General features: G+C 35.2%; 1 protein-coding gene across 9 annotated transcripts in view; it reads left to right on the plus strand.

Annotated features, from left to right (window-relative positions):
• The window catches only part of LOC149555741 (alpha-mannosidase-like), a 317,266-nt gene that overhangs the window by 231,258 nt on the left and 63,039 nt on the right, over positions 1–22,969 (plus strand). Inside the window, exon 25 of one of the 9 annotated variants that reach the window (XM_089829894.1) lies at positions 20,812–20,894. The exons of the other annotated variants lie outside the window; for them this stretch is intronic. Coding sequence (XP_089686020.1) covers positions 20,812–20,835 — 24 coding nt within the window. The 3' untranslated portion in view covers positions 20,836–20,894. Of the gene's footprint in view, positions 1–20,811; positions 20,895–22,969 lie in introns of those variants that run through there. 9 annotated transcript variants of the gene reach the window in all.

Consider the following 22,969-nt stretch of genomic DNA (forward strand, 5'->3'; position numbering starts at 1 on the left):
AACCAATGAAGCATTAGAAACCAATAGTGATATCACCCCCCCGAATGCTGACAAGGATGAGGTGACAGGCAACTGAGAAAGTGGGTCAATATCTCTTGGAAAAAGGAAAGAACCAAGAACATCGAGAGTGAGGAAGATGTACAGACACCTGTAAAGATACATGTCATCGACACATCATGGGGCTAATCTCGTGGAGGGGACACTCACTCAACAAAGGAAGATGACACTAAAAGGCAAACAACTCTCCCACCATGGCACTTGATAATGTAGTGCAAGTACAATAAGTCACAATGATGAACAAGATCCCCAAATGCAAGGAGAGCACAATGTAATCAATGTCTCATGGAATGCAAAATCGTACCCTTAACATTGACAGTAAAAAAAGCCATCAAAAAAGCATCGAAACTAAAAATGAACTGTATCACTGTGATAGGTTTGGAACTAGCTTTCTAGTGGATATCTTGGTCGTTTTAGGTCTGAGGATTGATTTCGTTGCTTCAAATGATTCATCATAACTTGTACTATCTATTGTATTAGCCTTATGTCTCTTCTAGTCTATTTAGACATCATTTGTATGCATTACTGCAAATGCACTGAGATAAAGTGTCATATTTCATCTGTATTTTTGTTTCAGTAGTTTTGCCTTGTTTTGCCTTCTAATTCGATGAATGTCATCTGAGGAGACTCATGCAGATTATTGATTCTTGGGATTCATCATATCTTATGCCTTTTTGTAAATGCACTACTCTGATTAAAGTGTCATGGGGGGTTGATGTTTTTCCTTTGTTTGTCATCTTCCTTTGTCCAGTGAGTGTCCCTTCCATGACATTAGCCTCATGATGTGTCTACGATTAATCACCTCAGTACACACATATATACTCTTTTGCGCATCTTGATCGTGGTTCCTCGACATGCAGTTCTTTTGGTCCACTTTTCTAGTTGCCTGTCATCTCACCGTTGTCTGCATTAGAGGGGGTTCTTCTATTGTTTCTCATGTTTCCTTGGTTTTATTGATTAGCTCTTCAGGTTTTGGTGTTTCATGCCATCTGTATCTTTGAGTTCAATTGTTTTCCTTTGTGTGCCTCCTGATTTGATGCAAATTACAGTCTTCTTTACCTGGTCAGGTTCTACTTCAGTGGAGGTTCTTTAGATCAACAGTTACTTTCGATAGAGCTTCGTAGCTTCTACATGCTTCAGTGGTGTTCTTCATGATCATCTTTTGTTCCTATCTTCTAGGACATTGCCTAGTCTGGAGGCTTGTTCAGTCCTCCACTAGTTCTTTTCAACATTATTTCCATCTCTTTTTGGAGTAGGGTTTTTCCCGTGTGATTTTATCTCTTTCTCCTCTTTATAGAGATTTGGTTGTGCTTGGGTACCTCATCAGGCTTTGTTGTCGGGACCCAAATATACTTTCTGTAGTAGTTTCTAGATTTTTAGCTACTCCCTAAGTTTATCTTAAGGGGGTGTTAGAGTAATCAAATATTTCCTAATTAACTCTAGTTTACTTAAGCTAAAATTTAGGCATCTAATAATTAATTTGTTTATTAATTATTATGATGCAACCTAGGTTCGACCTTTTTTGGGTTTCGATTTCCTTTATAAGGACAATCTCTCTTTGTAATTATTAACCAATTCACTTTTGATAATAGCCATTTTTCTTTTTGCTCATTAAGAATGTCTCATCTATGGATCTGGCAATTTCAGCCTCCATAGTCTTTTGCTTCTCTCTTTTTGTGACAGGTGTTTACATGCAAGTGATTCTTGGGAGTTGTGGGGTTGATCTTTCATCAACTTCAACAATAGATTTGTAGGTGTATCCTCCATGTTTTCAATGTATTGATAGGGTATTGTAAAGGTGATTCGCTGTCCTTGAATTGTGCTTTATTTAGCATTATTCATACATCCTTTTTGAGGGTTTTCATCAAGTTTATCTCCTTATTGCTTGCTACGACGAGTTTTTCTTCTCTATATGCAAGCACTTGATTTTTTGCAAATTTCAAGCATTTTCTTTACTTTTCTTATTTTTCGCAATTAGTTTTTAGTCTTCTTTTGCCTTAGGATTATAGCCCTTGAAATTCCACTCATTTAGAGCTACCTTAAACCTCAAACGAAGTTGTCTAGCTCAAGTTATTACTGATTTAAGCATGCCGGAGGTGGAGTTTTTTCCATGATTGCATATCCTTATCAAAAATTCCTCAAAACTGGGTGTTTTATTGACAATCACATGAAATAAAAATGTCATATATATGTAAAGTGGGTTTAGAACCTCAGTTTCAAATTTCATATCATTCTGAGAAGTTTTGAATATAGTTTTAATGATTTATTATTGCTATAGTGGGCATTTCCAGTCCTTTTGCATATTTCATCATCAAAACTATAGTTACATGTCATTAAATACCTTTTATGCAATTAAATGGGGTTTTTAATTAACATTGCATCTCATTATAATGCATATCATCTTCAAAACTCCACTATCAATAAATTTGGAGTCCAAAACATAAGATGGGGTTTTTAAATGCAAATACATATTTTGAGTTTAAAATATATGCAAAGTGATATCAAAAGTGCATCGTTATACACTTGCATACATGAACATATGTAAAATAGAAAAACATGTGTAAATGGTCCCCAAAAGTGCGTTTGCATATGTAAGTGGCCTCTAAAAGGACATTATTATACATCAAAATACATGTGCATTTGGAAATGAAAAGCCTGTCTTTAATAATTTAAAAGACTTAGTAGCAAGTTTTAAAACATATGCATGTGTTTTTATGACAAAAAAGTCCATCCAAGTTTTATGTTTTGTGTATTAAGAGCTCACTGATGATTTTGAGTGCAAATGTACATGCAAACTCTTTCTAAAAGCCTGTCTTTATGCATTCTTGACTTATGTTTTTACTTATAAAGAATTGTTCGGCGACTTTTGGTCCTATTGCATGTATGTTACATGAGTTTTATTGTCCCAAGATTATGTTTCAGCTGGGCGGTGATTTCCAGCTTCTTTGCATATGCAAACAAGATAAAAAAACCACATTTCTATGCAACTCATACATGGGTTTTCCTTCTAAGAGCTGAGGGTGATGGTTTCAGACACATTTGCATCTGTTTTTGAGTTTTAAAAACACATTTTATGCATCCTATAGCTGTTTTATTTATCTCTTTGGCTGGGCGACGAGTTTGACCTCATTTGCATGAATCTTTATGCACGAATTTCACTAGAAAGTGTCGTCTAGGGCATTGGAAGGACAAAAGAAGTATTGAGAGGGGCTGCAGTGCCTGGGTTTTGGATTCAAATGCAAATCTAGGGTACATTTTGATAAAAAAAACATTCTCAGCTTGCTTTGCATGTATCAAACTTGCATTCCCATTCTTGGGCGCTGTTTTTATATATGATTGCATATTAGCAACTCTTCAAAAAAATAGCAGGTTTGAATCTTTCAAAATCTTTGCTAAAATCATGCATATTGCTGCTCAATCTTGCTCACTTGTCAAACACTGAATCTTGACCAAGAAATGTATTCATTTCTCATAGAGATTGAGTCAAGTCTTTTGCCTATATAACCTATCTTTGAAGATCTTTTGCTCAATTCGAAAAGCACTTGGATTCTTTTTCAGATTTCTTCAAAGATATATGGAAGACTTCTCTTGTTTTTGATGAAGAGAGGTAATTTTTCTTTTGCTTATTTTAGGATCTTTATGTATACATTTTTATTCTCGTTGGTAAATCCAAATCTTTCAAATGTTTCAGATATTTTATTTACAGGTTGATCCTTCTCTCTTCCATCTCAATTTCTCTAAGTTGCATATGAAAGTACTTCATCTTGCTTGCATATGTAGTCAGAATCAAAAAACCCTTTCTATGGATGAAGTATACAAGAAAAACAATCTCTTTGTCTCATCATGCAAATGCATCTCAAAAGCCCACTTTCATGCATTTCATATCTTGTCTTATTCTCATGCTTCTAGGTGACTTAAACTTCTTGTTGACGTCATTGTTTACCAGTTCACTTGTGATGGTAATTCAAGCTTCCAGTTATAAGTAAATACTATTCTATTCATTTTTTGTACTTTCCTCTATCATAATTAAGCTTGCTGTTTGCACATACAATACCCTTTGAAAAAACCTATTTTTAGCCCAAATGCATTTATCTCTTCACTGTCCTAAAGATTTCCAGCCATACATCTTTGTTCACAATATTCTAAATGTAATGTACCCTATCAATATATTTGGGAATGTTGTGATAGTTACTTCAATTCTCTATACTCACACTATCCAATCTTTGCAATTGAATTATGAAATATAAATCATGCACAATATGTATATATTTATCTATGGCATTTTACAAATCAATAACATTCTTGGGTTGATCTAATGAATTAATGAATTAATGAGGGCCAAGAATCTGGTAAGATATAGAAGTTCTATTATATGATTATAATTTTTGAAGTATGGATTGATAGGATTTCCGATATAGAATGATGTATATGTTGCACATGCTTATGAATTGATCCTCTATGGATCATATGAGTTATAATTTCTGGTTAACCGTAAGATGCTGATTGAACAAATGATGCAAAGGAGTCTAATTTTGTTCATGGTCAATAATTGTTTCTGTTTCCCGCCTTTGAACTTATTCGGTTGTACATTTATATGGATTCCTTTGTTTTATAACTCTTAATTGCTGACTGTAAATATCTATCAATGATTGGAATGACTTCCTACTGACTAGATGTTTTTATTGCTTCTTCTTACTTTCTATTGTGTTTTATCCTCTTTCCTATCTTATTTTCCCTTTATTCCCTATTATTCCTTAGTTTCTCTTGTTGTCTGTTTGCTGTTGCTGTTTGTTTTTAATCCACAACACCAAATATTAGTTGTTGATTGTTCTGTCTGCATTTGTAATTCCTAAATGTCTATGAAAGCATTCTCAATTTTCCCTTTACACCTTTGCCTTTGCACCTGTCACAACTTTAAAAGTCATGTCCTATTCATAATTAATCTACTAATTTAGATCATTTCTCTATAATTTTAGACCCATGATTGCCACTTTATGTTTATTCTAACCAAATCCATCTATCTAGCTGCCTTGAGATGATTTGGGTGCTTGAACGTGAATAGGTAAAGATTGTCTTATGTTTGGTTTGAAAGGAAGTTTAACTAAGATTTTATTGATAAAATACTAACAAAAATACAGTGACATTGATGCACTTGGAATTAGTTATCATTATGATTTTCGTGTAATTGTGTGTCTTTATAGTGGATGTATTTAACTTGTCTTAATACCATTTGAATAGTTAAAAACTTTGTTGTACACCTGGCTCAGACTCAAATCTTCGTGGTTGATACATATCACTGCATGTGCCATCCCTTTATATTATTATTTACAATTTTATTTGTATTTTTATGCATAATGTTATTTGATATTTATTAATATATTTTTATGAACTCCAATCTAAAATATATTCTTGATTAATATTATGATATTTACATTATACATATATGTAATAACTACATTATATGATTAAATTAAGTATTATTATATCATGATGATATAATATATTGATGTGTATTATCGATTATGCATTTATCTAGTTTATATTTGAACTCTATTTATTATTAATTGTTTGAGATATATGTCCCCCAACCTATATATATTAAATTATATATAAATTTGTATAACTTCATTTTATCAAAATTATATATATATATATATATATATATATATATATATTTGTTTATTTAATCTTGTATCTTAATTTTATTATCATTAAAATCCATCTCAGAGAAGGGGACATTACACTAAAATTTGTACTTGTGTATGAAAAACGTGCAAGGGGTCCATCCCATGATATTCTCACGGTTTGAAATTTTCATGCTCATAAGGTTGTCATATCAAAAGAATTTGTGTCGGTTAAAGGTAAAGAGAAAAACAAGATGAAATACCAATATGATCAGTATCATAACTCCATTCCTGCTTCACAAGTTATGTCATACTATGAAGAAATAGAAGATACTGATATCTCTCACATGAATATAGAAGATTTTCTAAAAAGAGTGGATGCTGGAATGTCAAAAGATATGTTTTACATTAAGTAGAGTAACATACACATTGTCTCTACTTCCCCTTGGCTTCTCTAGAACCAAAGTTCATGTTTGCATGTGCCAGAAACATTGACCATTCATCTAGAACCATTAGAGTTTAAGACAGAAACACTATCATAAGTCTGCATCCTAATACTATTGATAGAATTTTTTTGAGTTCCTCCTTCTCCACTAGTCACCAATATCTCAAAGCAAAAAGTTGTGGAGAGTTGGAATAAGGACAGTCTGTATTGCATCAAATACATCAATGACGATTGGTTGATCAACAAGAGGCCTAACCTTACAAGATGGCTAAAGGGGGTGTGTTGTACAAAATTCAAGGAAGATATCAATGATTTCATCACTTTGCTTAGTTGCATCAAAAGACTTAAAGGATCAAACACTTTCGAGCCTTGGATGTACAAATGCATCTCTTTGATTCTCAGTACCAAATGAAAGAAGATATTCTGGGGAAGGTTGATTAGTGATATCCTCTATGAGTAGTTATCCCAGGTCACTACCGCTAGAACATTCTGCATGAATTCTTATTTGGTGTACATTATTGTTTCCCTAGTATCTTTCTTAGAACTTTACACCAAGGGAGATAGGACATTGGTGCATGTTTTAAGAGTATTACGACCAGTTGCCTTTTAGGGCTAATGATGTGCATTATAAAAGAGTAGAAGATGCTTTCTATGGGCATTACATGTGCTTGTTCAATAAGGACCTTCCAAAGAAGCATGTATCTAATGAAGCATAGAATGACACAAATTAATATGGCTTCCCATTCCTACAATTCCCCAAGTTCACATATCTGCGAATTTGGTATTTCAGAGGTGAACCATATGCACGGCCATGGTAGCCCACCTATAAGGTCATATTGATGGAGTTAGCAAGACAACTCATGGATGATATGTACCAATCTACATTGCATGGATTAGGGTAGCATTTCAACACAAAATCAATTGAAGATTGGTGGATACTCTTTGGACATAGTACCTAAGGCAAAGAACATGGAGTTTGAACTCCAAAAGATCACATTGAAGAAGTTCATGGCTAGAACTTGTTTTGACTAGAGAGGCCTCAGTGACAAGATGAGGAGGTAGTTCCTACATGTACACCACCTTGAGGGTCTATGGATTGATTTGCGAATTGAGGTGGACATTCAGGGATTGGACTGTTGCAAGCTAACCATCAAGCAGATCGTTGACTTCAACCTTGCAGTGATTTGTGCTAGGGTTGAAGATGAAGATGAGCTTGATCTAGATTATACAAAGCATCATGTGAAAAGTTTTCTCATTCTTCCACCTACTTGGTCATCCAAGGAGAGTACCTCTAGCTGGGATTGGTTTCAGTCAATCCTTGCCAATTCCCGCACTTGGTTATAGAGAAGAGGCATAAAATATATCAAGATCAAGCCAAGTAAAGACTTTGATCATAGTGGTTTGATTGGTTAAGGTCATAAATTAAAGGCAAGGGTAAGGATGGTCCATCAACCTTTTCTTTAGAGCCTCCTACTCCATTCATTCCAAAACTCACTATCAAAGGAAGAAAGGTTGCATGAAGGGTCCTTGAGGTGAAGACTGGAACCTCAAAAGATCCAAATTGATTCTAGTGATGACAAGATGCCATGGAAGCCTAAGAGTTCTATCTCTACAGTGATTCATCTTGTGGATGCATCAGTTGCAACAACACTTCCTAAATCTATACCTATGTTAGATGAGTCACTAGATTCACCATTGGACACAACTATGGATGCATTCTCCATAGATTAGGCACCTCTTGTAGACTTATTCATGATAACAAAAACTTTGCCTATCTCTTTAGCTACTCTTGCAACCATATTAGAGGATCAATACCAAAGGTTTGAGAGTGTGTTTGAGGCATACTCCATGACTATTCCCTCTATGTCAATTTCATCCCTAACATTTTTGGATACCACCTCAACACAATATGAGTAGTTCATGGTTGAAGTCACTCATAGCAGTCCTACCACAATGGCTATACAAATAGAGAATCCTCCCATTGTGACCATAGATTGACATACATTGGTTAATACATCTGCAATAGGATCATCCTCTTTCTCTCTAGCTCAATGGCTAAGTGCAATAAAAAAAAAGAGGAAGAAGGAAGAAATCCCACCTAAAGGCACTGATTTCAAACAAGTTGCTAGATCCAAGGCCCCAAAGAACAAAGAGGCAAAAATAGTTTCAAGGGTTGTGGTTGGAAATGATGAAGTCAAGTATGCAGAGGTAGATGAGCCTCTAGTTGACAAACCTACAAAGGAAATGCAATCCACATATTACAAATTCACCAAAATTGAACTTAATAAACAAACACGCCTAAGTTGTCAACAAGATGCACAACATGTGCTTTAACCTGCTCGCACAAAAGAATGAGAAGCTATGGTAGAAAAAGAATAGATTGAAAGAAGAGAATGTAGGACTTCTAGATACCATAGAGAAAATGAAGAACTCATCTCTATTAGATGATCCTGTTTCTTGTATGTGTGTTGCACGAGTGAAATATAAGGTAAAGGACCCAGATGAATAGAGAAGTTGTATAAAATCAAAAGGTTTGCAAGTGATTTGAAATGTGTATAGGTTGTTGAAGAATGGAAAAAAAAAAAAAAAAACCAATATGTTGAATGAACTCTTGTCATTTAATCATCAACTTGTAATTTTTTGTTCGCCCCAAGTGCCTAATAGCGAGTTCCAGAACGCTAAATGGCAGTATGGAAGGGGTTGCAAGAAGGCCATATAGTCGTACAGTGTCTGGGGAAGGTGTACGGTAGGCAATTGCTGAAACAAATGGGGTACAAACCTTCTGGTGTTTACCTTGGTGATCATACAAGAAGGTAAGAAGTCCATATGGTAAAACTAGAGGACCGTACAGTATCTGGAGGAGTAGATAGGTATGGGAACTAGCAATGGATGAAGCCGTACGGTAGAGATGGAGGCTGTACGATTGCACATGGAGGCCGTATTGTAGGCTCTTAGGGTGGTACGATTGAAGTTTTGATTTCGTCTGGTGGCAAGGGAAAATGTATAGCTATACAATGGAAGGGTGTCCATACCAAAGGGATGGGAGGTTGTATTGTGGAAGACAAAGGATGTTGTGCTAAAGGTGTAGGGTTTGGTCGAGATGCAATACGGTGTCACTTGCTAATGCTAATGCTTCTAGAACAAACTTGATAACTCAAAGTGAAATGTATTGAAGACACCAAGCATATATGTATATAAATATATTCCAAACAAGAATGGTGTTCTGGATTTGCCAGATCCGAAGCAAAAAAGTACAATGGATGGAATAGGGTGAGGGTTGAATCCCATCGAAACCGGAAGAGCCAAATAGGGAAGGTCTTTCACTTTTGAAATGGCGAACAATAAAGAATCCCAACGGGAATTTGTAGTACAAAGAAATATAATCGAAATTACATACTAACAACTACCTACATGCCATACTTAAATAATCGTTGGGTAAACCATCTGAGGGTGTACAAAGATAGCCGACGACCACACCTACCCTACGAAAACAATTAAATTAAAAATGGGTCCAAGATATATTAAATCAATCGGCCCATTAACAAGGTTTAATTTTAAAATATTTATTTTATGACAAGGATATTATAGTCGTCACATCCCAAAATTTGCTTGTCCTCAAGCAAATGCAAATCCGATTCTAGGAAACCTTCTGTGATCAGCTTCTTTAGTTCCGAGTCAGGTACTAAGTAGACCTTATCACTGAAGTAAATGAATGATATCATCAATAACCTTGTATCTTTCATCGTGTATATAGCCATCCGTCAACTGACATGCAAAAGTGTTCTTGGGGTACTTGACGAATAGATGGGCCCAACAATTATCCAAGTAATGGGACAAGATGTTAACTATTATGTTTTCTACTTGTAGCATCTGGGATCATATTATGTTTAAGAATGGCCTCCATCTTCTTGATTGTGACTTCCCTTGATCCTTTATTTGACATTCCTCTTAGCAGCACCTTCTTGACATCTGTCTTGAATGAAAAGTCCATCCTTTTGAATCTTTTGGTGTACTAGTCAAGAGTTTCCAACCACTCAATGCCCAATGTGATATCAGTATCAACCAAATCTATGACAATGAAATCGTGTGTCATGGTATAGTTTCCCATGAAAATTTGTAGCTGCTGGACCACATGAGTGCAAGGTAATAAGGTTCCTCCTACAATCTTAATGTCAAATCCTCCATGCTCAACTATGTGCAAACCTTTACTAGTAACCAAAGATGAATTGATGAAATTGATTGTGGCGCCACAAACCCTGAAGATACCACTTCCAGTTGTTGTAGTGAGGGTAGCAATGGAGCTCCTTTTTTGTATCAAGGCATTTATTCTCTCCTGCTAAGTAAATTATTCATCAGTCACTGCAGGTATTTGTCCTTCTTCATCATCAGGAATCACCTCAATGTAATGAATCTTTCCCTTCCTAAGGTAGCGATGACCAGGTTCCCATGGTTCTTTGCACATGAAACAGAGCTTTTTCCTCTAAAGCTCTTGCTGAGAATCTTTGTCAAACTAAGGTTTTTTCTGAATTGGCTCTTTGTTTGTCTTCTTGTGGGGATGGTGTTGGTGTAGCTGTGTGAGTTTTGGAGGAAGATGGGGCCATGTCACTCACCTTCTAATAGCTTCGTTGAGTGCACATGGATTGAACTCTTTGATCCGACCTCTCAAAAGCTCTCTCAACCCATCCATGAATAACACAATTTGACACCTTTTAGAGATGTCTGTGACTAAAATTGACAACCTTTGGAACTCAATGATGTAGTTGTCTATCGTGCCTGTTTGCTTTAGTTGAGCTAAATCTTTGAAGTTTAGCTCAGGATCCTTCCCATCGAAACGGTAAATTAGTCTCTTAGTGAACTCGATATAAAAGGTTATTTGGTCGTGACTGAGAGTGCCATGATGCCACCACTCCTAGATGAAGTGTTGCGAGCTTGATTGCTTCCTCTTCGGGCATCAAATTGAGTCGGAAATAGGTATCTGCCTTTAGAACCCATGACTATGTAGTAATGGCTCCAAATCCATCAAATGGCGATAAGTTGACATGTCCGATCTTTCTCTTGAGGTCATCATTAAAATAATCGCGATTTCCCTCGATAGAATATCTCAATCTTAGATCAACATAGTCTCTGTAAGATATATCACCTTCCATGTTCGCGTTCCACCAATCTTCCTGAAGTTTTTCTTCCATTTCTTGAAAAGTGGGCTCTCTTTCTTTGTGTGATGCTTCCATCCTTGGAAGGAATAAGGATATCAAGGGTCAAGAGTGAGAGGGTTGAAAATTTGCCTTTCCTGAAACCAAGTTTTCCCTTAGATAATTTTTGTAGTGTTTCCTGCATTAGCTCTCTTAGGAGATTCATGAGTTCTGCCATAGGATCCTGATGATTTTCCATTCTACCAATAAGGTTATTTCCTTAGTTGCCGATTTATGACATGAATCCGATTTAGGCACGTGAATTGGATCCATGGATTTAGGATTTTTTTCCCAATTATGATTCATGGAGGGTTCGTGCATATATATAATATATATGCATTATATATACTAAAAAATAAGAAAAATATACATAATTCTAAAACTAAATCATTTCATAGTATGAATCTATGATTCTAGTATGCATCTATGAATCTTGTATACTTAATCAATGATAAATAATCTATTTTCACGATTATAAAGGAAAGCAACACATTCACATTGAATTATTGAAAGTGAAAGTTTGTAACATTCAAAATATAGATTATTAAACTTAAAGTTTGTAACATGATTTACTCATAAAAGATTCAAGAGTGAAGACAAAAAAAATTTATTTAACCATCAAATGGATTTTCAAGAAAATCCGCATTGAAGGGGTACTGATGAACTGCAAGTGCTGCATCTGTATCAGTAGAGGAACCCAAACCACTAGTAGTAGAGGGGATTGTGAACTCATAATCCTCCTCATCATCCACATCAATCAAAGTGGATCTAGCAAGATCTCAGATGGTCATAGCTAAATCAGGAGTTTCGGGTGCTACATCCCAAAGCTTTTTGAGCCCCGTCTTGTACATTGGATCCTTCCGTGACAACAACTGCAAATTGTTGTGAATGAACACAAGGTCTTTTGCTTTTTTTGGAGCCAACTGGTTGCGTTTGACTGAGTGGATAAAGAAGTAAGTACTCCAATTTCGCTCAGCTGTAGAAGAGCTAGCAACCTAAAGAGAAATTAAAAATTATCAATACAACAATCTAAATAAATTAAATAATAAATTCAAGGAATTGATAGTGTTAACCTAAGCTTAATAAATCAACTTTAGGTGATAAATTTTACAAACTTACTTGGGATAGGACCTTTATGGCAATAGGTTGGAGGTACATGAAGGCTTGCCTGTTAAAGTACCACCATTTGATGGCATCCATCCTACTTTGGTCTGCTATGGCAATAGGGTGGAAATTCTCACCTGAGATGAAGGCAACAAATTCACTTCTCACAATTGCCCCAATCTCTTGATCTTGGAATATTTTAGCTAGTGCCCTCTTATACCCATTTGCAACCTTTGCATCTTTAAATGGTGGCACTCTACGTGGAAAGTGAAGTGCATCTGCACTATAGTACCTAGGAATAACAGAAGACAACTAAGCACTATCAAATATTATAGCACAAACGTTGGATAAAATAAGCACAAGCATTTGATAAGAACTACAATACCTTGGGGATAGAGCATATGCAAGGAGATGCAAAAGTGTGGTCATCTTATTCCATCAATGATGAACAATTGTTTCCACCTTCTTGTAAGGGTGTCCTCAGGATCATTCTCCCTCCTTTGTAAGACTTAGGATATGAGATATGAATAATAATTATAATAAGTGAATATGTAAATTTAAACTTTAGAATCTAGATATCTCTCAAATAAAAAATTGTGGTAAATGAGTGTAGAACTTGCCATTTTTATTTTTTCAGCATAGTGTCCATGGAATCATAAATATCCCCAAGGCATGGCTCATCATTGTCTGCAAAGCAAAGCATTGCCATTATTGGATCAGTGACTTCCAACACATAAGTCACAAGACCCCACCAATCCTCATCTAGTATCATTCTTCTTGCATTTAAGGCCCTTGTTGTATTGGAATTCTTCCAAATGCCCCATTGGGGGCTAATGACCATATGTTTCAATGCTTCTTTTACCTTCACAAGTTGTCTCAAGATGATTGTGTGAGAGGCAAAGTAGGTTTCAGCAACCTAAGAACATGTTAGACTCAAGTTAGTAATACATTTAAAAATTAAAACATGTTAATGTAAATAACAAAAAAATTATGGAATCCAATAATATTCAATTATATATTAAATATACAAATTTACTTTCAATAATTCCAAGTTCGAGAAACTCCTAAAAATTTCTTTTGACATTTGATTTGTCACAAACATTTGAATCTCTTCAGCTTCCTCATATATCATTTTCACCCAATCTATTCAGTGCCAATTGCTTTCATCACCAAATTGAGAGTGGATGATGCATGGTGTCCAAAATATATGATCATATCTAGACTCTACAATTATCCTTGCAGCCTTGAAAACTTTTGCATTGTCCGTGGCCGCTTGGACAACATTATCAAGACCCATTGACTCTATGGCATCAATGAGAATGCGTAAAATAAATTCTAAATTATTCACTTGCCCTTCAAAATTAACTGCCTTAAGAACATTGCCCCCTTAGGAAATACAACAATAACATTGATCAATGGACGGTTTCTACAATCTTTCCACCCATCCGAAATAATAGACACACCCGACTGAACCCAAAAATCTCTTATTGGTTGAAGTTGAGCCTCTACAGATTTCCTCTCATCATGTAATATGGTAGTGCACAACTTCTCATAACGAGGGGGTTTGTAACCATGGGGTGCTTCATTTATTGCTTCCACCATCTCCCTAAAATAAGGTTATCTCACAAAATTAAATGAAAGACCATTTGCAATTAAACAACGTCCAATTTTGTGATCAACAATGTCTCTCTTTTCATTTTGGAATGCCCTATCTAGTGGACCTCTCTTGCGGGTGAGTGGAGATGGGTCTTCATCTTCATCATTTGTAGTTGGCATAGGCAAAAAAGGATGTGTTCTTGTGCTTGTCTGATTGGATGATGGTGTTGGTGTTTTTGTTCTTTTGGAAACACCATGTGTTTCTTTTGCAACTGCTCTATCAGCATCATATTGCTCTTTTGCTAACATTGCTATTTGTGTAGTTGGTAGTCCCTTCTTATCACTACCCTAACACATGTTAATTCCTTCACCCGTAGGGCTCAAAAAATGTAGCTTCACTCAGAAATAGGAGCTTCTATGTTGTATGTTGCAATAATTACATTTTCATATGTATGCCCCACCCCTAGGACATTGTGTGACTCTTGTTGTGTGTCTCCATAAAGAAGACCCCTTATCAATTTTGAAGCTTGGTGATGCAGCCCCACCCCTACCCACTGAGCTTTGACTACACATTGTTCTATTCTTGCAATCTAGAAAAAAAAAAAATGAAAGAAAACTATGCTACTTCACACTTGCACAAAAACTTGAAAATTTGAAATATTAAAAATAAATCAATAATCTATGAAAGAATTCAAGAATATGGTTGAAATGCATAGATTAAAAACTTCTTGCAAGGTATTTGGAGCTCGACAACCGATTTCCTCCGAATCCAAACACTTTACTTCAAACTAAAAAGTCTGAGAGAGCAAAATAGAGAGTAAATGAACTTGCACATTATGATATAGAGCGCCATTTTTAGGGTTTAGGCAAAAAAAAATAATTTTAAATTGATTGTGCCCACTTTTTACAACTTTTTTTGCTTTCTTTTACGTAGATCCGTGATGGATCCTCGAGAATCTGGGTAGGATTTGTAATCCTGCCTATGGATCTGTCAGGATCTGCAGTGGTAAGCCTTCCCAGATCACGGATCTTGACGGATCCATAAGCAAGATTACGGATCCTGCCTGGATCCTCACGGATCCACGTGCATCACAGAATCACAAAAGATCCATAGGCTAGCAGAATCAAAGGCTCTGATACCACTGTAATGTTCCATTCACCCCAAGTGCTTGATAATGAGTTCCAAAATGCTAAATTGTCGTATAGAAGGGGTTGCAAGAAGGTCGTACGGTCGTACGGTGTCTAGGGAAGGTGTATGGTAGGTAATTGCTGAAGTAGATGGTGTACAAACCTTCTAGTGTTTACCTTGGTGACTGTAAGGGAAGGTAAGAAGTCCTTACAATGAAGCTAGAGGACTGTACGATATGTGAAGGAGCAGATAGGTATGGGGAGTAGCAATGGATGAAGTCGTATGATAGAGATAGAGGCCATATGGTAGGCTTCTTGGGTGGTACAATTGAAATTTTGATTCTGTTCAGTGGCAAGGGAAAATGTATAGCCGTATGATGAAAGGGTGTCCGTACTAAAGGGATGTGAGGTCGTACAGTAGAAGACAAAAGGTGTCATACTAAAGGTGTAGGGTGTGGTGGAGATGTAGTACGGTGTTGCTTGCTAATGATAATGCTTCCAAAATAGACTTGATAACTCGAAGTGAAATGTATTGAAGACACCAAGTATATATAAATATAAATATATTCCAAACAAGAATGATGTTCTGTATTTGCCAAATCTGAAGCAAAGAATTACAATGGATGAAATAGGGTGAGGGTTGAATCTGACCGAAATCGAAAGAACCAAATAGGAAAGGTCTTTCACTTTCGAAATGACAAACAATAGAGAATCCCAATGGGAATTCGTGATACAAAGAAATATAATTTGAATCTCATACTAACAACTACCTACATGTTGTGCTTAAATACCTGTCGGGTAAACCATCTAAGGGTGTACAAAGATAACCAACGGCCACACCTACCTATGGAAACAATTAAATTAAAAATGGGTTCGAGATATATTAAATCAATTGGCCCATTAACAAGGTTTAATTTAAAAATATTTATTTTATGGTAGGGATATTACACAATTCAGCCTGTTGGATGTGGAGGTTTTGAGGTTTAGAGAAACATGGTAGAGGTTGATCTCAATGTCATGTGTGAATATGAGGTCATATGCTCTGTAAAGATGTACTTTGATTATTTACATCATATGGTTAACAAAAAAAAATTCATGCAAGGACTGGTGGCTGATCTCAAAGTGACAATGGAATAAGGTGATAACCAAGAGAGCATGATCAATAATTTTTTCCAAGAATTGTCATGCAATATTTTAGCTGCAAATGGTAAATTGATCAATGAAGAAGATATTCTAACGTAGTTTATAGAAGCTATTCGCCTACAACTTGAGGCATATGGCTTGCACTTCTACATGACAGACATACTGGCAAGCTCGAAATATTCATTCAGTGTAATGTCCCCTTTTTAGCATTCATAGCATGATGTTGTCATTAGCCTATTTCCCCACGGTCCCGTAGGCTAACCAGGACATGAAAAGGGCTTAGAGGCCATTTGGCCTAGATAGTTTCAGTTGCGGGTCTTTCTGAGGGGTTTTGAGGCAACTTTGGGCATACTTACTATTTATAGTAAGTCATCTTGGGCATGGGTGGACATCCAGTGGCAGCGGTATGTCGATGGTAATTGTTCAAAATCGGCAAGAAGACTTGTTTATCATTGATAAGATTTTTTTCATTGATAAAACTATTTTATAAAGTTAAATTTAAATATTTAACTTTATTAATACATAGACTATAGTTTGTGGGAAATATTTAAATTAAAAGAGTCCCTTTTATTTTATAACACATTGGAGATATAAGTTACATAAAAGGAGTTATGTTTTATCCCACATTGAGAAAACGAAGGATGGAGCTCTTGTGAGAACACTATAAAAGAAATGGAAGAGCTTCTTTTAAGCATGGTTGGAAATATCAAAAAAATTGGAGAATTTTTTGGAGGTTATGTCTCAATAGTTTGAAGGACGAAATCCCTTCAAGCTGAAAATCTTGACGCCATTGAAATATATTGTCTTGAGATTCAACAGGGTAGCAATTCGAAAAAGCAGTCCGAAAAAGCGGAACCGAAAAAGAAGGCGGAAAAAGCAGAATCGAAAAAGCAAGCGGAAAAAGCGGAACTGAAAAAGCAGGCGGAAAAAGCAAGCGGAAAAAGCGGAACCGAAAAAGCAAGCCGAAAAAGCAGTTCGAAAAAGTAAAGCAGAAGGGGCAGCATTGAAGGAAAATTATTATAGCCATCTACAACCAAGTTCCCTTGTTAGTATTGTTTTTTTTAGGGTATTATAAGTTTTAGCTGTAAGTGTGCATTATACCAGCATTGTCATTTTGGTAATCCATGTAAATGCCAAAGTCTTGGCCATATTTCATGAGCATTGTATTAGAAATTTGATTGCAATCAAAAAGATAATAGTTGCTGGTGTCATTTAAGCAATTTAATCTCATTATTTATCAGCTAGATAGTTTGCACACCAACTGTTTGCAAAAATGCCAGTTGGCTGTAGGTGTTCTTTTCTCATGCTTAGATCATAATATATGCATTGAATATTGTCAAAATTAGGAGCACACTCATGTTAGGTCATTGTGTAGTTCATTGTAATCTTCTATCACTAGATTCTCATTGATGCAAATTGGAAAAAAGTCATTTAAGGCAAGCTGAAATACTATATCAGTCATATGTCTCTTGCATGTGAATTGTTTGACAAAATTCTTTGAGCCTTCAATCAGCATCTTTGAGAGCAGATTTGAGGAGGGTTATTATAGTGGTATCAGAGCTTGCTTGCAAAGTGTTTGACGAAATGTCAAACAACTGAAGTATAAAAATTTTTGGTGTTTGAAGAAGTTATAACCTGTTGGGGTCATTACATTCAGTATCTTCCAAGGTCAACTGCGAGAATGTAACAATGTTATTTCAGAAGGGCAAGCACACTTTAGAAAATGACCATCTTTGCACAACATACGGGTGAACTACAAAAGTTTGGAAAGCTAATTGATACTTTGTAAAGACATCTTTCAAGTATCCTAGACACTTGTTTTCTATTCTTTCTAGTAATAGATGTAGATGTTGTGACAATCACATGTGGAAACAAAACACTTTGTAAATATAGGAAAATGTATGCTTGTATAGTTGCTTCATGCAATCAAGTTACAAGTGCATTAGGCATTGTAACATTGAATAAGTCATATGTGGTTGTTGAATAAGTCAAAGTGGTTGAGGGTTTCCCTTTTATCTCCACTTTTCTCTTTCCTCTTTTCCTATATAAAGGAGAGATCATTGTATATTTTCTTCTTTTCCTTTAGGAAAGAATATCTATGATCTCTTGTGTCTTGAAAACTTTGTGTTTCATGGTACAAATGTTCTGAATAGGATAAAGGAAACAAAAGTTCTCAAACTTGGTATTGTCGATCTTAGGATCAATTGGTGTTTTCTTATGCTGCATCAATTGATCTTTCTTTGTTTTAAGTTATACTTTCTCTTGTATGAATCATTTGAGCTTTTGATTTAGTTTATTGAAGACTTTGAGTTTCAAGAGAAGAAATTTCTATAGTTAATAATGGCTGCAAATACTACAGGCTAAAGACTTTGATCTTTAGTTTGAAGTATTTTTATTTTGAGAACATTAGTTAGAGACTTTGTGCAATGCTAGGTGTTTGAGTTAAATCAGAAATTCTGTTATGTCCTCTCTTTAGTTTGACTAGCAAAGTTATGTGAGTTAGCCTATCATGGGGTCTCATAGGCTAGCAATTGTGGATAGAGACTCATACAATAAATTCAGTGACCAGGCTTGACTTTACACGCAGTTGGGAGCCAGTTGGGTGCAGTTCCTTGATTTGAGGGGGTATCCCTACATTTTAGAAGGATGTGGTAGTTTCCAGATGTGAGGTTCCATGGGACCATTCCATGGCTTAAGTTTCAGGATGATAGGGTGTGTTTCCTAGTTTCTAGGAGCATCCCTAGGTTATAGGGAAGGGACTGCCTGTTGACCCATCTTGTTCGGTATCAGTCACAAATAGATGACATGGTCAGTTTCACGTTTATTTGGTTGGCTTGGGCTTTCATGGGCAAAATGGGGAATATTTTAATATACTCAAAATATTTCCTAAGTTAGCATTTAACTAATTTATAATAAGGCTATTTATATAGCCATTTTGGAGTAATAAGGAGAATATGGCTTCGTTTGGTTAGATGTGCCCTTGTGGTGCAGGAGCACCTAGCCATCATATAATTAAAAGAGATCATAATTTATTCTTTAATTATTTATGTTCATTCATATATTTTTCAATGTCATTCTATGTAATAGAATCCAATTGAAAAAGAAAAGTTGTAAAAAAAATGTAGTGTAGTCCAAAAAAATTTAGTGTTGTCCACATTATCATATTTAATGTACTAATTGATTGAATATGTAAAAAGCTATGTTCCATGGAGTTTTCGGGATGGGGACGTTTTAGGGGACGGGGACGTGTTTCCAGTACGAGTACGGGTCGAAGCCAAAATTTAGGGGACGGGACATCAGGGGACATCGATTAAAAACACAGGGGATTTTTTTTAATATAGAGACAAAATTCAAATATGTATATCACAACATTGATAAACCATTCACCATAGACATTTTAGAAGATAAATACATGGAATATTATCAAATGGCAAATACTAAGTGCTTCCATTATAACAATATCACATACATATATAGAAAAAATTAAAATGCCTAAAGGTTTCAAGTATCATGCTGAAATTAGAATGAAATAAAGAGAAGTCCAACTAAAATAGTTAGTAAATAGTAAATACCAAACGCAATCTATCCTCACTAAACACAATCTTTGCTCATTGCTACTACTGCTCTTATGTTTTTTCCCTTCCTCTTAGCAAGTATGTTAAATCAAAAAAATGAGTAGAAGAGTTAGTGTTTTAATGGACCAAATATGGGTTGCATATTGTTATGTTGTCTTTAAGATGACTAGGGGCCACACAAACAACAAAACTTAGAAAAAAATATTTTTTTGGGGATGGTTTGCCTTTACCAGATTGACTGGAAAAAAGGGGACGGCCAGCAGTTCCGAGAATGGATAGGGGATGGCAAAATCGTCCCCGATATTGTTGGCCGTCCCCAAGTTTCCTGCCAAAAAAAATTGGCCATTTCGGGGACGTTTCTAAATTTTTCAAAAAGGGGACGACTCAAGGGACGGCCAAAATCCGTCCCCGTTTCGTCCCCGGTACGGGTACGAGGGTAAAACCCCAGGAAACGCGTCCCCATGGAGCATAGGTAAAAAGTTGTAAAATGACCCTTGAAAGGATAATGACCATGTAAAAGGTTATTAAATGGTCATTTCAATATGTCTTTAATTTTTATGCAAAATCATGGTATCACATTTGTCAAAAGCCTCAAAAGCTCTCAAGAAGGTGAAGAGTTGCAAAAAATGCAACAATGTAAAATTGTATTAAAGTTGTAAAAAGAAGTCCAAAGGTCATGGGTGGTATTTGTAAGGTCTAAAATGACCAAGGAAATATAAAATTAATTTTATGGTCGAACCAAATCAGAATGAAAGGAATTAGTAACATGTGAAACAAATTTAGAGTGATTCTAACTTGTTATTTTGATTGGTTTTCTAGTTCTCTTGTTGTTTTCAGGCTTTTTACATCCATGTATAGCCTGAAAATGATGTATTATTGATAAGGTAGAGTAGGAAAATGAATAAGTTATGAGCATTCTATGGATGACAGTTTTTTTTTTTTTTTTTCAGATTTTCAAATTACAGTCATATTGAAGCAATGTATACGACTATTTAGTTGTTGTCTCAAGGGATTAAACTTATATTTTTGGAAAGAGGAATGAATCATCTTTCTAATGAAATTCATTTGGTACATTTTTGTCAAGTGTTGTATAAGTTATGACCGTTTTAGTGAAAACTGGTTTTTAACCATCTTCAATGAGGTCACAGAAAATGGGTCTAGGTGTAGAGACCATAACTTTGGCTTTTACCATTGGATCTTTCTCAGTTTTGGATATGTTGTTGAAAACCTAATTGTGCCTAATGTGGACAGTTGTATTGAAGAAATATGATGTGGTTAAATATTTATGAATCTCTGTATGCAGGCCTATCTCGAATAGCAGAATTGAAGTCTATGTTTTCAAGTTTGATTTGTTATTTGATAATGGTGATTTGGTGGATGATTGTATTGGGAAATTTGTATTGATGCCTCTATAATGTTGAATAAATTTGATTTAAGATGGAAATACATGACTTATTTGAGCATTTTTGAAGGGTTTTATAATGATGACTTGCATCAAATTGGAGATACTACTGCACCATACTCCTAGGAACAAAAAATCCAAGTCCCTTGGATTGTCCTTCCTCTTTCTTGCCTTCCAATTCTTTGATATTTGTCAGTTGTACTCTTGCCAACTACCCAAGTCAATTTTCATATCTTCATATAACTCTTCCACATAAGAATTCAAGTAGAACTCCTCCAAACCTGCTCGAAATGGATTAGAAAAAATAAATGGTACCTCATCTTATATCAATTCATCAATTTGGTTCACTACAGGAACCTTTGCATCCTTTTTTCCAATGTCTTTATGCTGCAATATCTCCATGCTTGGAGACAAATTCATCACTATTTGAGCCTTCTCTATCCTCTTGGCTGAATCATGAATCTTCTTCCTTGCTGAAATTATTGACCTTTTGATAGGCCATACCACCTTCTTTCTTAACTTCAGAAAAAATCGTCATAAAGGCACAATAAGTCCATGAGCATCAAAGACATTTAATTACTCATCATGATCTTTCAAATGTATTTTGAATCTATTTGAGTCAATGTGTAAGGCTAAATAAAGCCATTTGTAATAGATTGTCCAAGTTGTCTAGTATAGTCAAATTATTTAAATAGACCCATGGAAGGGTAAAATATCATAAAAATTCATATATAGTCTATTTTTATATGTTATTAGGGATTTTATAAAGTTCAGAGGTCATTTGTAAAAAAGTATAAAAGTTGTCAAATATGTAATAAAATATTGTCATAAATGTGACAATATGAAAAAGTTGATGTAAGAGAGAAGATGAAAGGTCATAGGAGAAAATTAATTAGTTGTAGAAATTGAAATGTCTTTAAAGTATCATGTATTGGTCATGATTTTCAGAATGTAATGGCTAGAGAAGGTGAAAGAAGAATTGGAATAAAGAGAAGGTTGTATTTGTGAGTTTTATGACAATTTTTTGTGTAAATTTCTAGAAATCTGACTGTTGTTTCTATTAGAAAAAATTCATATGAAAAGATACAGACCTCTAACTTATATTTTTGGAAAGGTATTTGAGTTAGCTTTATTTTGGTTTTGGTTTGGTTGAATTTCATTGTGATTTGAAGAAGTTACGATCATTTGAGTGCAGACTGGTTTAAACCTGTTTTTATATGAGTAGTTTTGGGAGGAGTAATAACTTTTATTCCAGTTATCATTTTGAACTATAACTTTGGAAAAACATGTTTAACTGATATGTATACTCTCTCATAAAAAGAATTAGTTTTATCTTTTCATTTGTGAAAGTTATGACCATCTCTTCTCAAGTGGAAAATTCTGTCCTAGTTTGTTGATTTGGTTATAAATTTGCAAAATGTGCAATATTGCTGTGATAAGTTATGAAGTTTTGATTATGTAATTTATGAGTTCTTGTATTCGTTGAATCACCTTGTGTTATAGCTCATTGGAAAGGTCTTGAATTATTATAAACTATTTTCACTATCCGGAGACTTTTTGGCGGTTTGAGTTATGACATTTTAATAAAGTAATGTTTTTCCTATAGCCTGGATGCCTTTATTTGGGAAAATGTTATTTTATTATTAAGTGCAAAGTGTAAATCTCATTTGGAGTTCGATTTGCACTTGGGAGAAGTTATAAGGAGA

The sequence above is a fragment of the Cupressus sempervirens genome, chromosome 5, assembly GCF_028749045.1.
Source record: "Cupressus sempervirens isolate cs-2001-9-10 chromosome 5, ASM2874904v1, whole genome shotgun sequence".
NCBI lineage: Eukaryota > Viridiplantae > Streptophyta > Pinopsida > Cupressales > Cupressaceae > Cupressus > Cupressus sempervirens.